This window comes from Glarea lozoyensis (genome assembly GCF_000409485.1).
Source record: "Glarea lozoyensis ATCC 20868 chromosome Unknown GLAREA7, whole genome shotgun sequence".
NCBI lineage: Eukaryota > Fungi > Ascomycota > Leotiomycetes > Helotiales > Helotiaceae > Glarea > Glarea lozoyensis.
Window position 1 is genome coordinate 796,122 of NW_007361002.1, and position 25,498 is coordinate 821,619.

At 48.1% G+C, this 25,498-nt stretch overlaps 7 protein-coding genes across 7 annotated transcripts; 3 read left to right on the forward strand and 4 right to left on the reverse strand.

The window, feature by feature from the left end:
* Positions 1–3,290: 3,290 nt before the first annotated feature.
* GLAREA_01450 (Concanavalin A-like lectins/glucanase) lies at positions 3,291–4,795 on the forward strand (the record flags this gene model as incomplete). Its single annotated transcript, XM_008088666.1, has 3 exons — positions 3,291–3,902; positions 3,962–4,083; positions 4,138–4,795. The coding sequence occupies 3 exons, from the start codon at positions 3,291–3,293 to the stop codon at positions 4,793–4,795; spliced, it is 1,392 nt and encodes a 463-aa protein (XP_008086857.1).
* A 742-nt stretch (positions 4,796–5,537) lies between these two features.
* Positions 5,538–6,962, forward strand: GLAREA_01451 (NADH-ubiquinone oxidoreductase 30.4 kDa subunit; the record flags this gene model as incomplete). Its single annotated transcript, XM_008088667.1, has 1 exon — positions 5,538–6,962. One exon carries the CDS (start codon positions 5,538–5,540, stop codon positions 6,960–6,962), a length of 1,425 nt encoding a protein of 474 aa, XP_008086858.1.
* A 1,281-nt stretch (positions 6,963–8,243) lies between these two features.
* Positions 8,244–9,593, reverse strand: GLAREA_01452 (uncharacterized protein; the record flags this gene model as incomplete). Its single annotated transcript, XM_008088668.1, has 2 exons — positions 8,244–9,135; positions 9,214–9,593. 2 exons carry the CDS (start codon positions 9,591–9,593, stop codon positions 8,244–8,246), a joined length of 1,272 nt encoding a protein of 423 aa, XP_008086859.1.
* A 4,974-nt stretch (positions 9,594–14,567) lies between these two features.
* GLAREA_01453 (uncharacterized protein) lies at positions 14,568–14,819 on the reverse strand (the record flags this gene model as incomplete). The annotated part of the gene is made up of 1 exon (XM_008088669.1): positions 14,568–14,819. The coding sequence occupies one exon, from the start codon at positions 14,817–14,819 to the stop codon at positions 14,568–14,570; it is 252 nt and encodes an 83-aa protein (XP_008086860.1).
* A 663-nt stretch (positions 14,820–15,482) lies between these two features.
* Positions 15,483–15,983, reverse strand: GLAREA_01454 (uncharacterized protein; the record flags this gene model as incomplete). Its single annotated transcript, XM_008088670.1, has 1 exon — positions 15,483–15,983. The coding sequence occupies one exon, from the start codon at positions 15,981–15,983 to the stop codon at positions 15,483–15,485; it is 501 nt and encodes a 166-aa protein (XP_008086861.1).
* Positions 15,984–17,702: 1,719 nt separating this feature from the next.
* GLAREA_01455 (Glucocorticoid receptor-like (DNA-binding)) lies at positions 17,703–20,860 on the forward strand (the record flags this gene model as incomplete). The annotated part of the gene is made up of 3 exons (XM_008088671.1): positions 17,703–18,235; positions 18,291–18,654; positions 18,746–20,860. The coding sequence occupies 3 exons, from the start codon at positions 17,703–17,705 to the stop codon at positions 20,858–20,860; spliced, it is 3,012 nt and encodes a 1,003-aa protein (XP_008086862.1).
* A 1,701-nt stretch (positions 20,861–22,561) lies between these two features.
* On the reverse strand, positions 22,562–25,255 carry GLAREA_01456 (uncharacterized protein; the record flags this gene model as incomplete). The annotated part of the gene is made up of 1 exon (XM_008088672.1): positions 22,562–25,255. The coding sequence occupies one exon, from the start codon at positions 25,253–25,255 to the stop codon at positions 22,562–22,564; it is 2,694 nt and encodes an 897-aa protein (XP_008086863.1).
* Between the last annotated feature and the right edge of the window lie 243 nt (positions 25,256–25,498).

Sequence of the window (25,498 nt, forward strand, 5' to 3'; positions counted from 1 at the left end):
CGATGTTTGACATCTAAGCTTCTTTCATTTGTTTCGTGCGAAAAGACACCCAAAGCATAAACTCCTCGGGGGACGTGTCTTAGATTGATATCTGGTCAATGGAAGTCTAAGACCGATCATTCTTGCCTAGGCAAAAACGCGTACAAAAATTGTTGCGCTATTGGGAAGTATACAGAAATATTCCCTATTATTGTTTTTCTAAATGCTTGACAAGCATGTTGCCACCATGTGAAGCTTGGGAGTAACATGAAATATCCTATCATAACAGGAGTCTCTCTATGCTTGGCCGGCGGCCGCCTTCACAATGAATTTGTTAAGGAGAGAAATATGGGGGGAAAGAAAGACAATGAGACCGAAGCAACATGCTCTTGACTCTCGAATAGCAATATCGCTTCAAGACATATGCACTCCTAATCATTGAAACATTCAAGGTGCATTATCGGGATACCTTTGATGCCCAGTCGGTCCTTTGACCCACAAGATACTCCGCCGCCACCTCCTTATTCCCAAGAAAAGCATATTGGAGTGAGAGCGCGGAAGTGGCGGGAGCAATACTTGGCTCAAAGATAGCAACCTAGGCAAACAATATGAAAAAGACCCAGCATGATCTGTAATTTGAGCAGTGCATCTCCGCGAAGATCGTATGGCCAGATGACTCTTCATTAGGACAATGACTGGCCAGATGAAGCGCTGGCCTGGACTGAATGGATCGTATGCACACAAAGTACTCTGAAGCCACTTTAAATGTAGATCATTTTGACAACTATCAGATTACTCGATGCCTAGAAGACTCCAGTATGCAGACTCAACTGTCGGGCAGAAGCGACCCTCAATAACTCGACGTAGGTCCCAAGGCACTGGGCAATAAAAAAAAAATTCGCTTGCAGACTCCTGGCCACTGGGGTTCGATTCGAACTAAGCGTTCAATCTTTTATCGTGCTCAGTTGCATCAAGGGTCGTCTACCAACGAGTATCAGCACCGCCCAGCGGTCTATAAATCTTCGGGAATACTTACGGCAGTGATCTACAACAGCCTCAAGTCCGAGTCACTTTCAACAATTTCGGGTCGTGGCGAGATAGATGAGCCTCATCGTCGTATCGCTTCTCGGCAAATATGGCAAAACAATGGTCCCGACGTTCGAGCCGGTGACTTTTGAACACAGCACGAGAAGTGGGCCATGAACCATTCTTTGATGTTCAGCCTCCGGGTGGCGAGGCCGATAGGATACGATTTTAGTCTTCCATGTAGCTGATGTAATGCAGAGGTGCTCATGAGACATGCCAGTTGACTTGTGGTCAAGTATTTTCTTCAAGAAGGAATACGTGATATCACATACTAGAAAGCAGGTAGAGAAGGCTCACTTGCTGCCTATATGACTTCGATAGGATCATGTACGCCATAATGAGAGAAAATTCTCTCATGTGGCACATTGTCTTTAGAGCGTATTTGATATTCCTTGATAGTTCCTAACGAGGATATTAAATAGACTTCATCTAAAGTCCTTAACTGCAACATGTTTTCAACTTGGCGGTGATAGCAATATTCAAAATTGGAAAACAATCGAATTTGGCAACGCACACTCGCAGCGCCATTTACAAAAGACATAATGAAAAGCAAAACGCAACAATGGTGGACTCACTTGAGGAGCAAGCCTTTCCCGATCATGAAATTCAAAAACATGATCATTGTAGTGAGCTGCGAAACATGGGAAAGCAAACAAGAAACTCACGATAACCCCACCTGCTCGTCAGGCCCAGAAAAGAAAGGACTGTCACTTTTTGTGACCCTAAGTGGAGTTAGAGCCACGGATGAATACAACTCACACCAGCTGTGCTAGGTACGCGCTTGAGAGGTCGAATGAGCGTGGTGATAGCCCGGCGAGTACCGAGGCAAGCTTGGTATTCGCTGGTTCGATCCTGGACCATGGTTGCGAAATCTGATCAGGTGCTGTATCAGAAGTAGATTAGGCTTCTTGAACCGAAAGTATCGCCGAATTTTCCTACTTCATTTAGAGAATAGATGAAATGAGAGCAGTTGGCCGCCACAACCACCTTGCTCTTTTTCCGTACCCGAGACTTAACTTGCATGCCTATTGAATTCCTTTTGAATACTATCTGCGGGAGCTCGGGAGTCCTACCGTCACGTACAAAGTACGCCTGTGTTATAACTGATATTATATGTGAAAAAAAAAAACTTTCAAGTGGCAGCGCTTGTCCAGCGGTATAGACGTGAAGTGCCTGGATCTGCTTTCCCGATCATCAGAAGAAGAACCGCGACATTATCTGGTTGGTCTAAAACCAGAGGTCAAAAGCTAATCGTGGGGAGTAAACTTTAGGTAAATCCGTCAACTGACGAATAGAAAATGTCTTAAGACAATAGCTAGCCCTATATCGGGCGATTCGAACTTTAGCCGCCTGTCTCAGGTAGAAATCAGCAAAGGAACATCTGCCACCGTTCGGCATAAGCAGTAAGGTTTCCCCGCACCCGGCTATCATACCCTGTAGTGCAGGGGCTTTGTGGCCCCTGGTTTTAATATATTCGCCTCAAATGAGATTGAGCTATACTGCAGAAGCGTTGGATGGTGATGATCATATGTAAAGATGTACAGATGATGTCCCCATTTTCTCCACAGCTTGGCAGCATAGACATGTGTTTTGCGCGGTTGCCACCAAGTAGCTTTGGTTTTTTTCTTCGCACCGTGAGAGATGAAAATGGAGACGAGACTTTCATGACCCACATGCCTCTGTCTTAAGATCAAATTAGAACAATAGTCAAATCGAATCAGTTAACTGCCGCCGCTAATGTCAAGCCCCGAAGTATTGATCGTACATGTTCCTGAAGTGCGTGGGGATACCCAGTCCTCGACGGTAGACGCTATGCTGGAAGGAGAATACCGACTTGAAACATCCTGGATTTCTACGAGTTGATCTTCGTTTGTGAGATGGGCTGCAGGTTCCCTGTTGTTCGGGTTCGTTTCCTCCGCAGCCGACCTCTACAGAAAGTTTATATTTGCAGATACTCGAGGCGGCACATGGGATCTGAAATATGGGGTAGACAGTCACTGATGTGCCTCAATGAAGTTAGAAGACGATGAAGTGTACATCATTCCGGCTGCTTTGATTCCGCCGGTTGCCTCCCCGCAATCCCATATGTCGTTGTCCAATGATTGTAGGATGTCAAGTGTACCAGCTCAGTGGTGTGCACGTTTTCAAGATTTCTGCTGAATATAAGTTGATCGTGATGCCCATTGAAATCTTCTTTCATCAAGCACAGCATCTCAACCTTCATCATGCTTACCTCTGCCTTCGCCTTCGCTGCTCTCCTGGTCTCGGCCCGCGCCCAATTGGCCGGTACGGTGACAGCCGAAACACATCCTGCTTTGACTGTCAGTCAATGTACAGCAAGCGGATGTAAGACTTCTGCTCAATCCATTGTCCTCGATTCGAACTGGAGATGGCTTCACAACAAGGTCGGATACACCAACTGCTATACTGGAAACGAATTCAACTCGACTATATGCACTTCCGGAAAGACTTGTGCGTCCAACTGCATGTTGGAGGGTGCCGACTACAAGGGAGTTTATGGAATTACCACATCTGGAAACGCCTTGAAGCTCAACTTCGTCACCAAGGGTGACAACACAAATGTCGGTTCCCGAACATACTTGATGGCGGCTGGAAGTCAGACGAAATACCAAATGCTCAAGCTCATGAACCAAGAGTTCACATTCGATGTCGATGTGTCCAAGCTTCCTTGTGGATTGAACGGTGCCTTGTACTTCAGCGAGATGGCTGAAGATGGTGGCATGGCCAAGTACTCAACAAACAAGGCTGGAGCAAAGTTTGGTACCGGTTACTGTGATGCACAATGTCCAAGAGACATTAAGTTCATCAACGGAGAGGTATGTTGAGCCCAAGTTCTAGATCCAAAATACGAAACGTTACTCATGCAACTGAACAGGCAAACTCTGATGGATGGGCAGGATCGCCAGATGATCCAAATGCTGGTGGCGGTAAGTACGGATCCTGCTGCAACGAAATGGATATCTGGGAAGGTAACTCCGTCTCCACTGCGTACACCCCGTAAGTGACCATAGTTTCGCTGTTATCCCGTTTGCCAGTAACTGACCTCAACAGCCACCCTTGCTCCGTTTCCGGCCCAACTCGATGCTCTGGAACCGACTGCGGTATCGGTGACAGATATGCCTCTCTCTGCGATGCTGATGGATGCGATTTCAACTCATACCGTATGGGCGATACCGAGTTCTACGGTCCTGGGAAAACACTCGACACAAACAAACCAATGACAGTTGTAACCCAGTTCATCTCCACCGACGGCACTGCCAATGGTGACTTGAAGGAGATCAAGAGATTTTATGTCCAAGGAGGAAAGACCTTCGCCAACTCGGATTCCAAAGTCGAGGGCGTCACAGGAAACTCATTGACAACCTCATTCTGTGCCGCTCAGAAGAGTGTATTCGGCGATAACAACATCTTCGAAACCAGAGGAGGACTAAAGAAAATGGGCCAAGCCATTAAGAGCGGTATGGTACTTGTCATGTCCATCTGGGATGATCATAGCGCAGGAATGCTCTGGCTCGATGCTCCTTACCCACCAGACAAAGACCCAAGCGCCCCAGGTGTTTCCAGAGGAACGTGTGCCCCAGATTCCGGCAAGCCAGAGGTTGTCGAAGCCGAGTCACCAGATGCTACCGTCACATACTCCAACATCAAGTGGGGTCCAATCGGTTCCACCTTCAAGGCTCTCAAGCAAGGACGCACAGAGCGAGTATAAGAGTATCGCCACACATCTGCTCGCATTCAGGAGTAGACTTAGGCTACCCTGAGCTTCTCGAATCTCAGAAACTGTCAAGAGTGCTGTACTGGGAAGAAATATCCTCGATAGATTGCTCAATCTTAGAGTTTTGTATATACGCAGCTTGTCTGTACATAGAGTTAGGATTTCGATCGTTCTTTTCTGTATTTAGTTGGAAGTGGTACTTGGATGGGATGTGGATTTGGTTTAAAAGTACATACGCAGGTTAACGAAAATTTATGATACTTTGAACAGCCTTCGATGAATTCTTGTTCTATGCCTCCATTGTATGCTCGGATAAACTTATAACTATAGCTCGCGTAGATTAAGATGAGATGATTTGTATATCGATGCAGGTACCGGCTAGAAGTTGCCAAAAGAATTCCAATTACAATTGAAGATCCTGCGTCAACTGCAGCCATTTACCCGCAAGAAACCACAGACTGGCGCCCCAATCGTATTTTGAATCAATTCAGGGACGACCACAAAGTTGATTGTCACATTAGCCTGAGTTCGAGAGTGATGGCGGGAAAAGAGAACTCGCCATCGTCGTCGTCGTCATCCGAAGTTGAATTAAGAGCTGAGCCGTATTACATAAGCACGCTGCCCCGCGCCCCACCTGCACCCATTGGGCTCCACCAAAAAATAAATTCGAGCAAGGCTGAATGAGCAAGTCGTATCTCGTTCTTCTTCTCGCCCAGCAGACATTCAAGTCGCAAATATGGTCAAACGAAAACGAGAAACGATATCGGATCCCACCGAGAGGCTGAAACAGGAGATACGAGATCACATCTCGAACAGCCAAAAGCTCCTTCATCGGGCTCTCAAAGCAACCAAAGGCTTTACAAGACAGAAACTTGGAAAGCGATTGAAGAATGCGCAAGCAAAGGGGTCAGAAGGAGCGGAAGATGTGAAGCGGATTAATCGAGAGATCGAGGCATGGAAGTCGCTGGATTTGTCAAAGATGGTGGAAGACTACTTGTATCGGACGATATGCAAGGTGAAAAGGATGGTCGAGAGCGAGGCATTGCCGGAAGAGGTCAAAGAGAAAGGCACGAAGAAAGAGGGAGATGGCGAGGTTGGATCACCTGAGGAGAAGCTTGCGAAAATGAATGTTATGAGCGGCATGTTCAATACACCAAATGTGAAGGTTGTCATGGCAGATCAGATGAGAGGATTATATATGGTTATGCGAATACCTATGCCAGAAAAGGTCGCAAAAGGGAAGGCAGCAGGTTCAAAGAAGGAGAAGACGGAAGAAGAGCCGCTGAAGGGCATACTAAAGACGAAATCGAAATCAAGTACACGGGTCCAAGAGGCCGGATCGGATATTGAAATGGAGAATCTCTCCGACGTCGGTGATGTCCAGGACGCCAGAAACTCTAGATTTGCGGATTTCAGTGGCGAAGAGAGTTCACAATCGGAAGATGAGGATGCTCTCGCGATACAAAGCCGGAAAGAGAGGCGAGCCATAACTAAGGATGAGCGTGAAGATGGATTTTCAGGCTCAGAATCAGGTTCATTCTCCAAATACGACGCTCTTCTCGGATCATCAGACTCAGAATCAGATGCCGAATCATCATCAGAACTCCGCTTTCCCAAAACTTCCGAATCATCTCACAACCCCTCACTATCCCTCTCCCCCCCCGCAAAACGTACCTCCACCAAATCCAGATCCAAACCCAAACCTCCCCCTCCAAAGTCCACAACCTTTCTCCCCAGTCTCCTCGGCGGCTACTTCTCTGGCTCAGAATCCTCCGCCTCAGACCTCGACGACGACGCAGCTCCAGTGGTAAGAAAGAACCGTCCTGGCCAGAACGCTCGCCGCGCGATCTGGGAAAAGAAATTCGGAACTGGTGCGAATCATATCAAATCTGGTCAAGGCTCTGTGAGAAGGGATGAAGGGTGGGATTCTAAGCGCGGAGCTGACCCTGGCAGAGGAAGGGGAAGAGGACGTGGTGGGTTTGGAGGGAGTAGTGGATTTGCGGGTAGAGCGACAGGTGAGAATGCCGTTGCGCCGCTGGAGAAAAGAGCAGGGAAGAAAGATGATGTCGGTGTACTACATCCTAGTTGGCAGGCTGCGAAGAAGGCTAAGGAGGAGAAAAAAGCGGCTAAGTTTGAGGGCAAGAAGGTTGTTTTTGATTGAGGTGGTTTAAGCGGAGGATTTTGGTCAATGATGATACCCATGTTGCTTATTTATTTTGTGCACTGCAACTGCTTTCCCAAAGTGTTCTCTTTGTATGAATAAAGACGTGGCAGACTGTGAGATTGAGTTCGTATAGTAGCAACATGTCGACACGTAAGATTTTTTCAATCCTCCGGTCCCCCCCGCCCATCCTCCTTTTCCCGGCTCGCTGAATTAGACAGCCGCTCATTGCTATACTACCACGTTTTTAAGCACATATTCCTATACGCTCACCTCCCTGATTCGCACCCACAAACATGAAAAGGACAGAAAGGCATGATATAAGCTAGATATATATCCAAGTGTTTCAATCTCATTGCTTACTTCCATTAGGTCTACTAATTAAAACCTCACAACCCAGTCAAACAAATACGTGAGAGATACTATGGGATGCAAGATACCTAGCAAGAAAGTTGCCTATTGAACCTGTGACTCTTGCCCATGGCTGCTCTTCGTTATTGACATCACCAAGGGAAAATCCTGTCCAAGCTGCGACTACCACTACAACCCTTGAAAACCAATAGACTCATCATTACTACCAACTCATATCACTTCCTTGGAGATATTATTCTATCTCATCTCCGCAAACCAAGACCTCATTCGACTCAAAGCTTTTTGTCTACAAGCTCATCTCACCAAATGCTAATAAGAAAGCTCAATTTTAGAGCGCCTCGGCCGACAGTAAATCACCGACCACATACGAGGTATTTCCTTTAGCAAATGCCTTGTATTTAGTTTTGCAATGACAGGTAAATCAGAACAAACATCGTGAGGATAGTATATGATATAATGAAAGATGTTCATATCTTCTATGTTAATAAAAGGAATTCTAAAGGCTTATGCTTCTGTTCTTTGATATTGATACTCCTGCTCCTTCACCTCCATATAAATTTTCCCCTAAAGTTGATATTCTACCTTAAACTTCACTGCTCATTTCGTTTTCATACCCAAGATTTACAACCGTGTCGCAATTGAATGGATCTGCAAATTCCATCTTCTCGGACCTTCGTAATCCCTTATCCTACCACCCACTTGGATCCATGTTCAATTATCATTTCCCCGAATCTAATTCTCCTGTTCTCGATACACAGCTTATCCAAACCCGCGGCCAAACCAACTTACAATCCCAACTTTCTGGCCGTGAACCGAGTATGCCTTTCTTCGTCCACGGCTGTCTTGTATTTCCGCGCTCCCAGTAGCACATAACATTGCCTCACAAATCCATTCCCTCACACCAACGACTCATCCCACATCCTCCACAACCTTCGAATTCCTCGACATATTCGACACGACAGAATTTCGCTTCGAAGTCGTTTCCGGCTGGAGATGTTCATCGCGTGACGGTTTATCCGAATTCGTTTGTCCATTCTCTACCTCGTCAGCATCTAACCAACTCTTTCCTTCTCTCCCGCCAGCCTCTCCTTCCTGGTCCCTCTGACCATTTTCTACTTCACCCTTACCAGCCTGATTCGTCCCATCCTCCACACTCGCAAACGCCACATCCCTAAAACTAACCTGCGCATTATATTCTGGTCTGTAGAGACTCTCCCGCCGCACCGGCATCTGTGCTTCCTCGTCCAGCGCACCTCCCAGAAATACGGGTTCCAGTATCGGCGGCGGTAGCACCGTGCCTGATTTCCACGCTTCCAATGTACTCCGTCTTTCGGGGCCCTTTTTCTCGCTTATGGTCTCGGGTACGGTAGCGGTATAGGCTGTATTGAGATAAGACTCGCGATTTGGTCTTACGAAGGGGAGACGAGGAAGACGAGTTTGGTGGGGTGAGAATGGTGGAGGCCCAAGGTGGTGGGCAAGGTAGTGGCGGTTTTCGAAGTAGAGGAGGAGGGCTATGAGTAGGATGAGGGCGAGGAGACCGAAGGATATGCCGATCCAGAGACCGGTGTTTGAGGGCTGGGAGGTGGATGCGGGGGTTATTGGAGAGGTCGTTGAATTGGCCGGGGTGGTTGTGTTGGGGATTGTGAGGTTTGAGGTGGAGAGGGTGGCCGTGAGTTGGTAGAGGGTGAGGTAACCGAAGCCTCCACAGCTGGTATTTGAGTCGCCGGCGCAGGGAGATGCGCAATTCAGTGAGTCGACAGGTGTGGAAGTGTTTGAAAGGGATAATCCGCAGAAGCATTCTCTAGAATTGTAGGAGAGTAATTAGCATTTGTCCTGAAATTATATTTATGTTAGATATGTGTGTTGAATATAAACATACCTTGAGTTCTCCAGAGCTGCATAAGTATAGTTTCCCTGCCCTTCTGGGGCCAAGGATCCTTCACAGGCAGCGAGACATGTTGGGGCCGTGAAATTCTCTGGTACGATAGATGGAACCAAATATTCGCCTGCAGCTCCCACTGCCAGATTACCATTCTCGAGAGGTACCTCATTGTAACATCCGAGCAGAGTGTACGAGTTCGAACTCGGGACCGCAGTTGGTGGGAGTACAGACACGATTGAGGTGGTAGTTGTCGGTGGTAGAGTTGTCGTCAAAGAGAGTGTACTCGTCGTATCCGTCGTATCTTGTGCGTGAGTGAGACTAGAGATCAGTAGTAGTAAAACCTGTGTTCTCGTCTTGACAAGTTCTTTAAGTGACATTATGAGATGCATAAGCGAGAGGCCCAATTCCGAAGGAATTGGTTACCAAAACAAGAACAAGAGAATAGATACGATGGTGGTCTGGTGAAAGACCGTGAGGTAGACATCTTGGGAATATTTTCCATATTGGTCTGCGTTTGTTTGCAGCAACAGATGGTAAAGAGGACAAAGGAAACGGTTGGTGGTCGTAGCTGGCGGGGTGGTCGGACAAAGAAATAGTTCGAGCAAGTGGTGACACGACAACAGCAATAAAGAAGTTATTTCTAGCTCCCGAAGCCTAGCTGCCGGAAGTTCCTGTAGCGCAGGATAAAGAAACGGTGATTGTGTTGTGTTACTTGACTTGCAGTTGACGAACCAATGTGTTATAAGGTCACGTGATACAGGCGACGACGAGTCTCGCTTGTTTCCACTGAATGATAGTCTTGAGACTTTCAAAATGCGTGTGGTATAGTGTCAGATGGTGGTTGAGCATCATCAGGAGAAGGAAAGAATAATAGAAAAAAACTTGTACCTGCAGTGGGCGGCCGGGGTATTTGAAGAATTTCAGCGAGGGCTCAAGCCACTGATAAGAGCTACAGTACACAGGAAATGAATGTCTGTGATCGCATCATTTATCGGGCAGAAGACACCACAATTTCGTATCCGCAAGAACACCGGCCACGTGTAAGGATATTGGTGCACTGGTACTGGCCAAATCTTGGAGGCGCATGTTGAGCCGTTGGCCCTTCTGAGGTTATCTGATCCTTTTATCTTTAGGTGCCAGTGGGTGGCCCGTCGGCGAAGGTCACCGGTATCTCAGCCGATAATATGGGGTCGATTTTGGCATCGACTTTCCTATTAGAGTAACCATCAAAATGAAGCTTTCGCTAGAATGTTTGATCTCTTTCTAGATCAAATCAAATACCGGGGTTGAGTACGGATAACAGTATCTTGATACTGTATCCAGGTCGGTGGTATCATAGGTATGTAGCATCATATCTGCTACTCCCGTGGAGACATGTAACCATAGATCAGACCAGATATAGCTCAGATAGGCGAATATTATTCTGCACATAATCAGACATCCTGTCGTTTAGGTATAAATGATAGTCTTGACCTGGCGCGCCTGGAATAACTTGATTATCTTCCTGGAGTCGCTATTTAAGAACTGATGCTGACATTGTTGGGCCAATATCTCGTACACTTCCATTACCCTGCTCAAAGGGAGTCAACAACAGCAATCCATGGGCTAAGACCTACTACTCGACTATCTCTCGTGCTTTGTGGGCTTTTAGAGTAATGCCTGTCCGACTAGCATATTCCGTTCTCTTTCAGCAGGAGGACTCATCGGTGAAGGCAATCTCGCTGATAAGGAATGCATATATATTGTGGTCTCGGTCCGCTGTGTCTTCACTTTTGAAAGAACACTCCCATTTCCGTCTCACTCGACAGTCTCAGCCCAAGTGTCGACAAAATCAGTAAGAGATGTCGTTGTGATTCGTGTCTTGTCGAGGTTGGTTTCCAGCTGGTAGCAAACGAAATCGGATTCCGAATATGGTCACGTGACACTGTCATATACTTTCTTCTTCGTTTGTTTACTTTCTCTTCAGCTCTAAACTTCACGAACGAACCCATGGTTCTCCTTGCCGACCAGAACGCAGCTCATCGACATCTCTAGCTCTGGTCACGTTCGAATCTTTCCAGTTGACTTGCCTTCTACGCAATTGACGCCGCCAACTCTATACGATGTATTTCGGGCACAGCTCCCGCGCATCCCGCCAGAATAACCACCGGCTCTCCATGCACGTCGCTGAACTCTACGATCCTCATCAACTTGAATCGTTCACCGCAAGATGATCGACATTCAGTCTCGGCCAATGCACCTATCCAAGCCGTTTGATCTTTCGGAACATCATTTGCGTGAATGCTGATTTCTCCGTCTTTCCCAAAACTTCACGCTGTTGCACGAGTCGCAATGCAGGGTCATATTACTTTCCTCTCCCGATTCGGAATCCCCCACGCTTTCCCCCACACCTCGATGAGGGGAGAGGATGACTGTCTCACAGCGGTGTCACATATTTTCGTCATCCCACGCGGGTTCGTCGCACCCTGGAAATCGAATCTTACCCGTTGCTGCAGGCGCACCAGCACAGTGCCGCTTCTACGGTTTCTCAAATCCATCGACCACGAACCAAGACACTGGACGAACCTAGACCTAATAGTGATTCCTCCCAGAGGCTCAACCAGCAAAGTAACATCATCCGCAATTAGCCATAATATGGCAATCGGGATAATATCTACCTTCCAAAGTTCGCGAGTAACGGTCTGCGTGTGTTGACTACGAAGGTGCTTGGGACTGAGTGCATTTTGGCATTGGTATCGGTTACCTCGTTACGGTCCCACAGTTAAAGACGGAACCTCTTCTTATTTCCGAAAGTCATCGGCCGACAGGTGGGATCTGGAACTTCCATGTCACAAGCTACCACACCTTGAAGCGCCAAATCACATGCAACAATCTAAGCTATGAATGTTTGAGTGGTCGCAGTCGACGACATAACGACACTTGCGGAAGCTTCATCGTCACGAAGCAAAAAGGCGGTGATTGACCATCATACAATTCTGTCCTCTGTCGCGTGTCATGTCAAGATCTTCAGTACACTCTGAAATGTGGTTTTCGGCGCGAAGCGTGTCTTCACCATGTTCTTTAGAGTCTTCTGATATGATTTCCTGACTCATAATAAACCCACTATCATCGATACGCTGGCTGGGTGAAAGTAGTAGTTTCGAGCTGGAATAACAGGAACCGACGTCCTCGATGGATACACCTTGATAAGAATTCCGGAGTCGTGTAGTGGAGCGCTACCTGCAATACCTGAGTATGCAAAAGTTGAAGGGTCCTGTCTGCGAGGTATTGCAGCTTCGAGGACATGTTTCAAACATACATCAAGATCGAAGCGTACGGCATATGATTTAACGATTCCAGGAAAGAACTCCATTAGAGCTTTCATGTAAACGCAGACCACACCAGCAGTATCAAATCCGAAATGCTCGCACTACGATGTCAATTCCGCAATCATTTAAGACAATTACAGCAAATTCCTGCTCAGAAAATGGTATATTATTTGTTTTGAGACCAACGCAGCTCTCGGATGGTAAGTGCCAACCGGCGCGTCACGTAGTGCGAGTTCGCTCATGTCGCAGCCAGAAGTTCGGGATTCTTCGGAATCTTAGCACATCGGATATTGCGCCTAATATGGCCATATTTCCTAATAATCACTTGGAGCAAACTTTAGCAGCAGTTTTATCGAAATTAAACACTAATTATAGACCCTGAACAAAGCACCGAGATCCCCATGCTCACTGCTCAACTGTTCTCGGACCAGTGTGTGCCCTAACGACTGGGATACTCCCGAAAACAAGTCGTTGAAGTCTTGACTACTCTACGTCTAGGGCCCGAATCGGCTACTGTATTGGCAATACGATTTGGAAAAATCAGCTTCACAAACAGCCCAACAAACCGTTCCAACAGGACGGTAAAGAGGGCTTTCACAAGCCGATTTCAGTCTTGCAGACTGCATATGATGAGTTCACCCAATTCAGCCTGTCAGTCAGGACATAATATGTTACACATCACATCTCTTGCAAGGCCAGCAGGAAAACTACGGCACATCCCCCCACGCCCACTTTACACGCCGCAGAGGTACCGTTTTAGCGATTATTGCAGATGGGTTTTATTCGGCGGGGGCCTAACGACATCAACTACGGTGTAAGAAGGCTGGACTTGTCCACACTTGTTCAATGTTGCGAATAGACATGCTCTAGTTCTCTTTGAGGGAAACAGCACCAGATATCACTAAATGCTAGGGCTATGCATTTCTTCTCAGAGCGAACTAGCAAGATATCAGGATTAAATACGTCTCCAGATCTACCAAGGAGTATTGCAAACTTTTCATTTACCATCTTAAACAATAATAGCCAATATCATTTGTGGTTGTCGACAATTTCGACAGATTTGAAATGATGGGACTCTAAGTCGGGTTCGAAAGCTAATGTTCCTTGCAGGCAGCGACGATGCTTCGAACGCTCGACCAAATTTTCGGGTTTGGAATTTTGCTTGTATGTAAAGCATCAAGCAATGTGAGTAGTGAAGAAGCGAGCCATTGCACTACTGCGCTGCGTACAGTATCACACACAGTAGTTCCCGTGCTGGCAGCAATATCACAAGCATCGAGGGCCAGCCTAGCTTACTCTGGTGCACATAGAGTAAGAAGTCCCTCAGATACCGACAGGAATCCGAGTCTGTAGTGTGACGCGAAGTCACCATAAACTGCAATCATTATTGTTGCCGCAATTACAACACCTCCACGGAATAATGATAGCTTCTCAGCAGCACATTTTCAGATGACCTGAGTGAAATTTCTGCGGTGGTTACCGTCTCGAGAATTCTTCTTGAAAATTCTTCAGATTGCATGAACATCGCCTTCTGGACCCCCTACAAGCCTCGGCGGTACAGTGATACAGAAATTTGAGAAACGACTGAAGACATAATAATACGGCATCAAAATTAATTTTGCACCTCTCATTCCAAACGAGCTGATCAGAGCTAAGCTGAAATTGGAACGCCAGCTCAGAAACAAGTCGTCGCAGCTACAACCATATTGTACTTCGTACAACTGCGGAATTTGTACTCACAGGACAAGCTTGACTTGGACTCGCATTACTAATCAAATCGGGTTGTTTGAAAACAATACTCCGTATGTGTAGACGCCTCTTAATTATTCAACAGTCAAATTGTCATTAACCGGGTAGGGTGGGGTGAATATTACAGCAAAAGCAAGTTCTCATACAAGTAATGCAGACGAACATTACCATACTCTCGAGAACCTAAAGATGCTGGAGATGCGGTTAGTGGTTAGCATATTTCACTGAAGAAGCGCTGAAAATGTCGAGTTCATTTACTACTGGCGGAGAAATGATTACTGAAAGACTTTCCAATTATCCTTCATATCCACCACCGTCCGCGATTCCAAAGTTCAAACCCACAGCGAATTCATCGGCAACCCCCACTACTTTTGATCCCACCATGCAGGAGACAAGCATATTGCACGCATCCCAGAATGTGAACCCTAGCAATTGCATATTGCCCCTCCATCGGTTCAGCCACTCACATGCTTCGGAAGTGACCTTTGAAGCAAGAGCTTCACCCCCATCCCAAGCTTGAGCATCGGGAAGAGCTTCGCTTCTCATGCTGGTTGATCTCGCACAGTACCTCCGTACAGTATTCCTGTCAACGACACACAACACATATGATATACATGCAACTACGGTTGAGTACACGCAGGCATCTGATGTCATACAGAGGTTGTTTTCTTTCCAAGAAACTAGAAATACACGATCATCTCGAAACACCTCTTCTCCTGCCAGCAGAGCTTCTCTTCTCCGCACAGGTACGTCCGTACAGCAGATTATCGGTTAGGATATGGGGTACAAACGCGCAATATCGGTTCCTCGTCAGCTCGATCTCAGATCCCCACCCTAGAGCAGTTGATCTTCACTTTCTTCATTATTGACGGAAATTTCAACAGGTTTCATGTAGAGTCTACGTGAAGTTGTGCTTGTGGTACTAAAATTTGTTTATATCAATTTGTATACCCCTAACTTACTCGACGATGCAAGCGAACGGGGTAGGGTGAAATACGGTTATAGTATGCGCGCCACTAGAAATCATAGGTATGTACGACCAGTCCTGTATTATTGATACTGCTTCGTACAGAATATCCAAAAGAAGAAGAAATTAGGTTTATTAATGCGCGGGAAACCGGTGGATCTACGGTTACGGGTCAAGGTGGTTGCAAATTGAGTCAGGTAACTTGATACAACCTCATGATGGCCAGAAGCGCATCGCGTCGGTCAAGTCCCTTTGGGTTGCATATTGTACAGCGGCGGCATAGGAATTGCTCTGCGTGCATGTGTCTCCAGCATGCTGAATTTAGGTGGCGCAACTCCCTGAGAAGCCCGTCTTCTGGTTGTCATGTCTTTGTGATGTGGGATGAGGTTACAATGCGGTGCGAGTACAGTCTTTATGAAGCTAACGGAGGTACCTCCCCGCCATTTGTTGTGATCTGCTTCTTCTGATCGAGGCGGCTTTTGAGACTGGCCATCGTGGCTTGCTTGCGGGATCGTTTGCACGCTACCCACGTTGGTAAGTTTTACAGAGCGCCATACAGACGACAAACTGTATTTCGAAGCAGTAGAACGTCGAAGACCGGTACAACGGAAAGCAGTCAAAGACGATCTACCGAATGAATAGCGCCCGAGTAGGCGAGCAGCAATTGAACGAATAGCAGGCCTCAAATGGCAGGGCAAGTCTGCCTCGATAGCTTTGTCGGAGCGAGTATCAGTTGCTCTCATGATTTCACGGGTTTTGTCGCTTTCAGATGGCTAACTTCGAAGCATTTTGGATTTTTGACTCGAAACATCTTTCTTTTAGACTTTGCGGACTACTTCAACTGGAATCTAGAGTTCGGTGGATATGGTCTCATTCTGGATCTCAAGCTCGCTACAGGCTCCTTTACGAGTCTCGCCATGGTCATAGTGAGGGCTTTGAAATGTATGGTAGAGACTGCTGTCTAGCTGGACACTTGCAAATATCGTACGCAGGGGCACGCTCTGCATGTGGTATCCAGACATTATTAACTTACCGTTGCCGCTGACATCGAATCCTCCTGGGACGACGTTGTTACCGAACTTTCACCAGGGACAAGCCTTCCCATAGCTTTCCCGCCACATTCTGCAGCTGGAATTGCAAGGACGAAGCCGCCGCCAAAGCTGTTTCCTCTTGAGAATCCAACAGCAGGTGTTGGAGAAGCAGCCTGCAGCATCCCAAGGGAACCCGGCAGCCACCAGGCGTACACCAGTCAAACACTAATCATCCGCAGCATCTTGAGCTCTTGGGACGCTGGCCGAACTGTCAGTTGCTCGCGGGCGGGTCATTGGTCGTGGGAGGGCCTCGTCTGCGGTGGAGTCTGGGTAAGTTCTGGGTGGGGAGACGGGCGCATTTTCGGTGGTGTTGTCAGTTCAGCGTGGGAGGAGAGGGCAAGCTAGGCTCTGTTGAACGGGTAGGTTGTTGACAGTTACGGCGTGGTGGCAGAATACAGTAATGGGCAGTAATGGGGGATGTAAATAAGAGGATCATAAGAGGATAATATTAGCAAGTAATAGCGGTTTGCTGGTGCTAAGTACCAAAGTAGAGAGCTGCGTCCTAACGTGGAACTGCTACTCCACCATCGCTCTCTTGTGCTGGGTCCGCTGGGTCTGTGATGATGTATCGACCAGCATCTGGCAGAAGCAGAAGCAGAGCAGAACAAGGGAAGCGCAGAAGCGCAAGGGATCGAGTTTCCCACCTTTCGACCCCCGTCGTGGTCAGCACTTTCATTTTCCCCCCTCCACCTCCCCCTCCCACTGAGTCTTCTCCCTGTCTGTCGTGCAGCGCGGTCCACTCAGCGGGCTCTCACGCTGCCACCAGCGTCCACTCCCTCGCAGTCTACGACGGTCGACTTGCGCTGTAGCCAATGACTCCACTGCGAAATCTACTGTAAAGGCGCCTGTACGTCCGTCTCCGAACCGAGACCAGCGCCGCTGTTCGCTCATGCAACTCAAGCTAATGCGACCCAGTGTTCATACCTTCTGCCCGCTCTGGAGCCCATTTCTCACGAAAAAAGTACCTCTCAGGCTCTCACCAGCGAATCGACCCAAGAACCAGCGACAACGACGTCGACAGCGCTCGCAGACCAGAGGAAAGCAAGACTCGTTACGTGCAAGAACTTGTGAGGCGGCAGCAATTGCCTCGACTCTGGTACGACTCCCATTCACTTCGCAGCCGGCTATTATTGCGACTTCCTCGGGTGGCCATCGACCTCGCCAGAGCATTGTTGTGCATCGAACTCCAAAAAAGCACTCCACGCCGGACACCACCGACACCACCGAGATCTGGGGCAGTGAGGGGGAGAGAAAAACAAATCTGCACAGCACGCGGTCGGTATAACCATCTCGACATCACATCCGACATCCTCATCACCATTGTAAAACGACCAAGGTCCTGTCCGCCGGAGGAGGTGTGTAACTCCCACAATGTCTGGCGCGACACCACAATATGAGGAGCGTGGGGGGATATTACGCAGTATCCACGCTCCCTTCGACACCACAATGAATGCGGACGACGAGCCCGCTCACAATCCCACAGCTTCTACCTCCACTTCAATAACAGAGCACGACTACCGTTTCCCACGCAGACCGGAGCAGCAACAAGAGCATTCGCATGACAACCTCCCGACGTCGGACTCGACTTTTCCCCAGCTCGATTCTTCAAACGCGAACTCCATGGGCGCCAGCGCGCTAGACAACTTGGACTTCTCGTCGGAAAGCAATGCGCGCAAAGACTTGCTGCGCGAGAGCTTCTTTCCATCATGGAAGGACGATGCTGCGGGGGAGGAGCTGGACAGTCCCGACGAAATGCAGAGGAAAGACCCATTGGCGACGCAGATATGGAGGCTATACAGCAAGACGAAGAAGCAATTGCCTAACCAGGAGCGTATGGAGAATCTTACCTGGCGCATGATGGCAATGAGTCTGCGAAAACGCAAACAGCAAGAGGAAGCTGCGCGGTATGCTTCAGATCATGGCTTACTACCAAGGATATTCTTCTAATTCGTACAACAGTCTAGCTAAGAAAGCACCCACGAGTACACCAAGCGGCATTGCCCAGTTGCGAAAGTCTTCAGACCAGCGAATTGCCCAAAGTGCAGAGAGCTCCGAGGCGATGAACTTGGACGATTATATATTTTCTGACAATGTTTCTACACCCCTCGGATTCGGGATGTCTCCTTCTCCTGAGGTAAGTAAGAAAGAAGCAGAGAAAACCAATCACGCTGTTGCATCGGCGATACCGATTAAGATGCGCAAAGAAACGTCTCAATTCGCAGTACCTCAATCCGTCCCGGTTCCCCACCACAATCCTCGCCACAACGAAGAATTTAATTATGTACAAAGACATGTTCGTAAGACGAGCATCGATGAAAGACGCGTGAGTAACACCATTCTTATAAATTTCGTATTTTTGCGATTTGTGGTTGCGCCACCTGCGATATCTGAGGCCCCCTGCTGACAATACCCAGGCTCGGAAACGGCCTGCCGACTTCTCTCCTCAAGTACCTCCCACCAACACGATAATGATACCAAGTGATGATTCAGATTTGAACGATTACTCGCTGGATCAGCCGCATCACCCTGATATGGCACAGCATAATAACCCCCACATCCCTTACCACCTCGATACCTTTAACATGGAGCACGATCCCATTATCACATCCGCGGGACCATTTCAGCAAAGCTTCAACTTTTCCCCCTCCCACTCACCACTTGTCCAGCATGGACCCTTTTCCGCCATGTATAATAACTCCTCGATGCCCTCTTCGTCCCTGAACTCGAATGATTATTATTCGCCTCCGGGAAGTGCTTATCCATCCGCTGTTTCTACCCCTCAGCCAATACCGGAGGGCGAGCAGATATACTTCCAAAACCATGGAATGGACATTCGACCTCAGCGACAGCATGCATTTAGCCATGGTCCTTCCAGTCTGTCTAATTCTATGCAGCCACACTACATGTACAATGCTTCCGGTGGTTCAATGTTCACGGCTGTATCTAGTCCAGCACCTCAGAACAACTCGTACACTGCTCCAGGTCAATTCAGCATGACACAGCATATTAATCCTTCTCAAGTCTTCCAAACAGATCACCCGGTACGCTCTCCGGGCGTTCATATGGGTGGCCATGAGAATATGTTTAGTTTTGGAGCCGATTCCGACAACGAAGACGATGAAGGAGCTGCGTTTGCTGATAGGACCTTAATGATGCAGCACGAGTTCGCACAGTCGCCAATGGATGACCCACAGATGGATTCCATGGGACCAGGTGGAACCTTGCAATGGGATGCTACTTTACCGGGACAATTCAACACTCAAGCTGCTCGATATCCAGGTGGTCCACCAAGAAAGCAGGTCACGATTGGCGGAACCGCAGATATGGGTGGCTCGCCATTGGAGTGGGATGGTTCTGGTGGTTCTCTAGGACGAAACCATGCCTCTGCACAATCCATTGCTGACAATCGAAGAAATGGGAGTGACAGAAGGCAAAAGATTCCACGAACCGCTTCAACACCAAATGCGGCATTAATGGGTCAGCGAGCGAATAACCCCTTTGATCACATGGCACACTCGAACCCGAATTCGCCACCAGACGCAAACAACATGTCGGGCTTTTCCTCGGTTGCTCCGAGTCGACCGTCTTCTCCGGGTGGTTCTAAACACGGTTCGACGACGAACCTTGCCGGGGCTGCCGCGGGCGAAAATGGCGTTCCAACGACATGCACAAACTGCTTTACTCAGACAACTCCTCTGTGGAGACGAAACCCCGAAGGACACCCGCTATGCAATGCTTGTGGTCTTTTCTTGAAGCTCCATGGCGTTGTTCGTCCGCTTTCCTTGAAAACAGATGTTATCAAGAAGCGAAATCGTGGATCTGGGGCTTCTATGCCAGTTACCGGATCCGGCGGTACATCCACGAGAGCCTCCAAAAAACTAGGCACTGCGCCTATGAGTAGTATGCCGAGCACAAGAAAGAACTCAGTCGTCGCCATCAACACTGCACCTGCTACCCAAGCAACTACCCCAACCAGTGTCCGAGCCAGAAGTGTCAACGAAAGTCAGAGCCCACAATCCGTGACAGGGTCAACTGGAAACGGTGGTAGTACCGCAGGCAGTACGCCAACTTCTTACCATGGTTCAGCGGGCTCAGCTTCTGGCACTGGCGCCAGTGGAGCAAAAACTGTTGTTCCGATAGCCGCAGCACCACCGAAAGCAACTCCTGGCCCAGGCGCGTCTTCCACTGGCCCTCGAACAAATGTAAGCGTTGCTCCTAAGAGACAGAGACGACACAGCAAGAGCGTAAGCGCCATCGAAAGCATGGACATCGATTCCCCCGAGAACTCAACAGGATCGAACGAAGCGGCCAAATCTCTAGGAATGGGGATGATGAATTCTGGAGGTAGCCTGACAAACATGGGTTTAGCAAATGGATTCGGAATGACTACTCGACCGATGGTACCAGGAAGCATGGGAATGACTGGTATGGGCGGACCTCCCACGGGATTGGGAATGCCCGGCCAGAATGGCGTTGGTGGTGCTGGTTCCGGTCCTCAGGAGTGGGAATGGCTTACCATGAGTTTGTGATTTCGCGGCAATTGCTTTCCTAGATTGGTCTTGCGCGGCGTTCTTTCGGTACTCGATGACGCTCTTCCTTTCAAGCAAATGAAATTGTGCTTGGAATCACGAATATATTAATTCTGATTTCGATGGATTGACGATGGCGGCATCTTTTTCACCGACGGTCTCTTCCTGGACACATGTTTTCTCTCCTCATCTCTCACCAAACCTTGCATATACAAGAGAGATGGAGAATCATCACGAATCTCATGTTTCTACACTCTATCGGGGCCTGGTTTGTTTTCTCTCGGGTCATTGCAACATGCTTTCTTGATACCATTATTCTGTTAGGCGGGGCGGGGCGGCTGTTATGTCTTTCGAGGATTCTTTTCCGAGCGGGAGTCCTACTATGCGGGCGGGGGTGTTCTGCGCTTTTTGGAGGGTTCGACGACAGGACGAAGGCGATTTAATGACGCGTATCGATTACAAGGCTCTTTTCTACTACACGATTTTCTTCTTCGCATATAGACTCGAGCAAGCTTCTAACTTTTCGCTTTATCTTATTTTCTACGAATGGGCTCTATATGAGGATATCAACGAGGTTGCAAGGATGAAATACGTTGGGTGACACGTTCTATGTTCACGATCAGGGATGGGGTTGTTGGTTGACGGGGTTTGGAATCTTTTTGTTGGGTGGTTATAATATCTTGGATTTTTGTTTGGGTGGGTGGGAAGGGTGGGAAGTTGGGAGGAATGGGGGTGGGGGGATTAGAAGGGGATGTGCATATGATACCTTGATACCTGTTTTTGCTTTGAATATTTTTGCTTCGTTTTGAAGAGGTGGTGGGTTGTGGATGAGGGTTGGACTGGGAGATAGGGGAAGTGTATTACTGGTGGACGAGATTGGGGGAAGACGTATATAGTAATAAGGAATGAAATCCATGATATAAATATTATTCTTGTGTTTTGCGAGGTGATGGGTTGGGTTTGAGACTGTCTCCAGTGATTAGTGTGTTGTGAAAATGAGGGTTGTGATTTAGTTCTGTGATAATGATTGTATATCTTAAAGTTTCCATGAGTGTGAACTTCAAGGTAGAAGCGGAACATAGAGTAAGTAAGTATAGTAGATTAGTGCCCTCTACCTATACTCTAGTCTCCCTACTCTCTCTACTCTCTCTACTCTCTCTGCGTAGACGCAATCAAACAGAAATAGCTAATCAGACAACTAGAAGACTTTCCAGTCCCTGTTACTGTCGCTTAAGTATATTCACCTCCTCGGTCCTTGAATTTACTTATACACTATTAGTAGAGTTTACTGAGGTAGCTTGTAAGTTGTAATACTGTCCTCGCAGGCTCGCGGTGGGTTGCTAGTCTACTCGATTTATAACTCGTATGGGTTACTTGACTATTCATTGAATACACTAGCGCCTCAAGTTGGAAGTGGGAAAGAGACGTGAGATCAATGCTTTGGATGTGGTGGGTTTACAGGCGGGATATTGGAGAGCTGGAATGGCGTGTCTAGTTGTTTAAGGGTGATGGTTTGTAAGTTACGCTTTCACGATCCTGAGAATCTGGAGGGGAGGGGGATGTTTGGTTCCGAATGGAAGTTGGAGTATTGAATCGGTATCTGAAAAGGCACGCCGGATTCAAAATCTGTCTTCTCATCTGAAAAACGAGAATTGAATTACAACTCAACCACATAACCACTACATAATCCCTAAACCCATTTCACACCTCTTCCCACCTAGCCAACCGTCCCCCCTTCTCCCCCGCATTCCGAACAATGCACAACCTCTCCCCTCCCTTCCTTTTCTCCCCCCCTTCCCTCCCAAGCACCCTTCCCACCACAACAGTCCCCACAGCCACGCCCCTCCCCTCCGCCAGACTAAATTCTCCGGTGGTAACGAACCCGATGAGATCTTCTTCATCCGGCACATTCGGGGGCTCCTCTTCTTTTGTAGGGGGTTCGAGGAGGGATTGTGCGAGGAGACGGGTGCGTTCGGTGAGGGAGGTGGTGTGGGCGATGCGTGTTGGGTTTTTGATGGTGGGTTTGGTTTTGGAGTTGGAGGGAAGGAGATCGAGCCAGGCTTCGCGCGTTGTGGATGGGGGCGTGGAGGCGTTGGTGGAGAGGGTTGAGTCTTCTTGGGAGGGAGGTTGGGGGAGACGGTAGATGCGTGCGCATGGAGAGGCGACGCCGCGGGATGTGAGGGTGAGACGGATGGTTGCGACTTGTGTTGGTGGAGGTGCTGGGGGGTTAGGTGTTGAGAGGAGAGTGGTGAAGGCTTTTTTGGAGATGTGGTGGATTGGGGAGGTGATTCTCTTCGGTTCTGTTGGAATGGCAGATTCAGGTTCTTTTGTCTTCATTTTGTCCGCGGTATCTTGAGTTGTTACTTGGGGAGTAATGTCCGTAGTATTCACAGAATGATCTTCCTCGGGTAATGGATGAATTCCAATCAATCTCTCGAAATCACAAGCCCAACCTCGCCCTATTTCTCCTTTTCGACCAGCGCCAAGATCTAAAGAGTCCCATTCGATCCTCTTCCCTTTAGGTCTCCTATCCCATTTCGCTTTTCGTTCTTTCCTCTTTTCAAGCTCCCAAGCGAAACCAGCATCAGTTCCTGGAAAATCCGCTGGAAACCACGGAGTTCCGTGCTCGAAATGGGTCTGGCGAAGTTCATCAAGCCCTCCAAACCGTGGATTACCACCTGAAGTCAGGGGATGATGGACGAGGCCGTACCAGAAAGGCAGTATACATTTCCAAGGTGCAAGAAGAGTCCAAGTGCCTTGTGCTGAGGTAGAGGACGAATTGCGAGAGGCAATTAGCATGATAGGAATTTGCGGATCTGTTGGGAGAGGAGTAGGATGAGCACCAGGCGGTGCATTTCCTTTGCGACGATTTATGGCCTTTTGAGCTGGTAGTCGTGTAGCTTTGAAGCGTGTATTTCGATCAAATAGCCCAGGTGATGGATTCGAATTATCAACTGGCCAAGCCGATAAGATTTCAAGCTGCTTGAAATTGGCTTCTTCATCCTCAGGTTTGGGTAAGGTGATCCTTCTAGACGGATAACGAAGGCGTGGATCCATTACTAGAAAGGACAGAATCGCATTCGCAGGTAAAGCCGCAGGATTTGTCACTCCAGCTAGTAATTTAAATGTATCTGCGTGCTGATCACCAGACTCAGCTGCCGAGCTGGCAGACTTCTCAAAAGGATATAGAATCCCAAGTAGAGATTCTGTTGAACCTGGCCCAGTGATACTTATGCTTCCAATTTCGAAACGAAGATCTTCAATGTGAACCTTTGGGCGCTGAAGTTTTGATATCCGAAGGAGCTCATCCCAAGTCTCCAGGAACATAGACGGATGTATTCTCACAAAGATTCTTTGTGATGGGTGCTTTTTGGAAGCGTCTGTTTGAATTGAAGAAATTGATTCTGAATTACACCAGATGATCGTTGAAGGGCCAATCTGAACGCAATCGTCTCCTGACTTCCTTGGCAACCATCCTGTCCAACTTCTCTTCCCACCCCGCCAAAGCGCACCCCTTCGTTCCCACAAGTTCGCTTCGGTTACTCCCATAGCTTTTAGCACCTTTTCAAGGCTTTCGACGGGACCTTCGAGTCCAATTGTACTCATGTAGCTCATATCCCAGGCAACTGCTCCCCTCGCACCAGAGGCACGATGCGTTGGGCGGTAAGACTTTTCTGTAGATGTGACAGGAAGAGCAAATCTCCAAAACGGATTCTTTGGCTCCGTCATTCGTGCTCGTTTCGCATGCCACATATGAGTAGGTAACCATGTCTTATGGATCTGTCTTTTCCTGAATTTTGAAACTGGTTTTGGTGGACCATTGAGTTTGTCCTTGCGAATCTTCGGCCGCGCGGCTCTTATGTCTAACTTTTTTTCAGCATCTCCAGTTTTGGACTTTTGCGCAAGCTTCTTTGCCGCCAGAATGCCTAATCTCTTCGCAGTTTCCGCTCGTAATCTACCTCGGGTCGTCCTCGGTTTTCTTTTACTCGAATCAACTGTAGGTGTATTGTCGCCTTCCATTTCCCGTTTCGCTCTTTTCTGCAGTCGCTTTGGTACTCTTTTGACATTGTGACTCGCAGTGCGTCTCCTCAAGTCTCTCGGAACTGACTGGAAAGCTCTCTCCATGAGATTGCCCTTGGATCTTTGCATGCCATCTTCCAATGCCTTGATCTCGAATTCACGTGCCTTCAAGAATGCGTTCAAGTCCAGCTCCCCGTTCTTGAGCGCCGCATCTTTATTCTGGCTGAGGATAGTTCGCGCATCGTACAGCTTGACGCGTTTAGGACCACGGCCTCGATCCGCATTTGGAGTACATGAGGACGTCGGCGGGGGAGCTCTTCGTTTCTGACCTTTCGATAATGTGACAGCATTCGTCGAGGGTGTCTTGGGTCCCATCGTAAGTCATTGGTATGTGTGAGTCCCGTCGTGGAAATATATTTGGAGTCACAATTCTGCCAATCAATCCATCGTCACCGCCTTCAGACAGCATTTCTAGACCCCACCCTCCTCATTCTAGCTACCATAGCTATCAACACCTTAACAACAACCTATTCTATACTCATACATACTTTTTTTATACACTTACTTTCTTTTGGTTTACTTATCTGGTTTGGCCTTCTCAAATTCAGGAGAATGTCA